Below are 893 nucleotides of genomic sequence, written 5' to 3'. Positions count from 1 at the left end.
GGAAGGCCAGGGCCTCGCCAACAGCCTGGCGCGTCAGCACCTCGAGCACGGCGGCATCTTGCACGCGCTCGGCGGCGGCAAACGGCGTGTACTCGCTCTCAGGGCCCCCAGTGGCCCTCGCGCTCCCACCAGCCTTCGTAGCCGCCGACCTCCTCGAGGCCCTCAGCCGACAGGGCGGGCGTGTAGCCGTTGATGCCGACATCGTTGACCTCCGGGGCGCGCGTCGGTTTGAAGCTCGTCTTGAGGCGGGAGAAGGGCCGGCTGGGGCGTGTCTTGCTGGAGGCGGCGTTGGGGAAGAGGGAGCCCAGGTCCCTCGTCTGAGATTCGAGCTCTGCGAGTTCAGCCTCGTAGGCCTCAAGGTCCGGTTGTTGATATGATGACGACTCGGGCTGCTGGGCGTAGGGGTCTGCTGGGCCCGGGGCCTTGCCCTTCCAGAGGAGCTTGCGGAATCGGTCGGTCGTGTCGGAGGAGGAGGGGGCGGTTGTCGAGATGGGGCGGAGGGAGACAAGGGGCGTCGAGGGTGATGATGAAGCCAGGAGCCTTGGGGCTCGTATACGTGTGACGCGACGCATTGTGGTATGCGTGTGGGTGTGGGTGAGGTGGTGGTGGTGGTGATGGATGGGAGATTGTTGGATCAATTCCGCTCGGAGGTCAATGTCAATCAGGAGCTTCTCCTACGCCTGAATGTCGATGAACTTTTTCGATGGCGCGTGGGCCAATGGCGTGGAGTGCCGATTCTGGTCCGTGCGCCAGGGCCCCTGTTGTAACACTGTCGCCTCCAAACTCCAAGATCCGTAGGTGCTGACAAGGCAGATACCACCAGCGTGAAGCCAAGCTCCAACTCCGATGCCAGCAAAATGCATCGATTATCTCTGCTCCTCCTACTGCTGAAT

At 62.9% G+C, this 893-nt stretch overlaps 1 protein-coding gene across 1 annotated transcript; it reads right to left on the bottom strand.

Moving 5' to 3' along the window:
• Positions 1-98: 98 nt before the first annotated feature.
• On the bottom strand, positions 99-572 carry VDAG_04770 (uncharacterized protein; the record flags this gene model as incomplete). The annotated part of the gene is made up of 1 exon (XM_009654374.1): positions 99-572. The coding sequence occupies one exon, from the start codon at positions 570-572 to the stop codon at positions 99-101; it is 474 nt and encodes a 157-aa protein (XP_009652669.1).
• Between the last annotated feature and the right edge of the window lie 321 nt (positions 573-893).

Source organism: Verticillium dahliae, genomic scaffold (assembly GCF_000150675.1).
Source record: "Verticillium dahliae VdLs.17 supercont1.8 genomic scaffold, whole genome shotgun sequence".
Taxonomy (NCBI): Eukaryota; Fungi; Ascomycota; class Sordariomycetes; order Glomerellales; family Plectosphaerellaceae; genus Verticillium; species Verticillium dahliae.
Note: the sequence above shows the minus strand (reverse complement) of the source record. Positions and strands in the feature narration are given on the sequence as shown.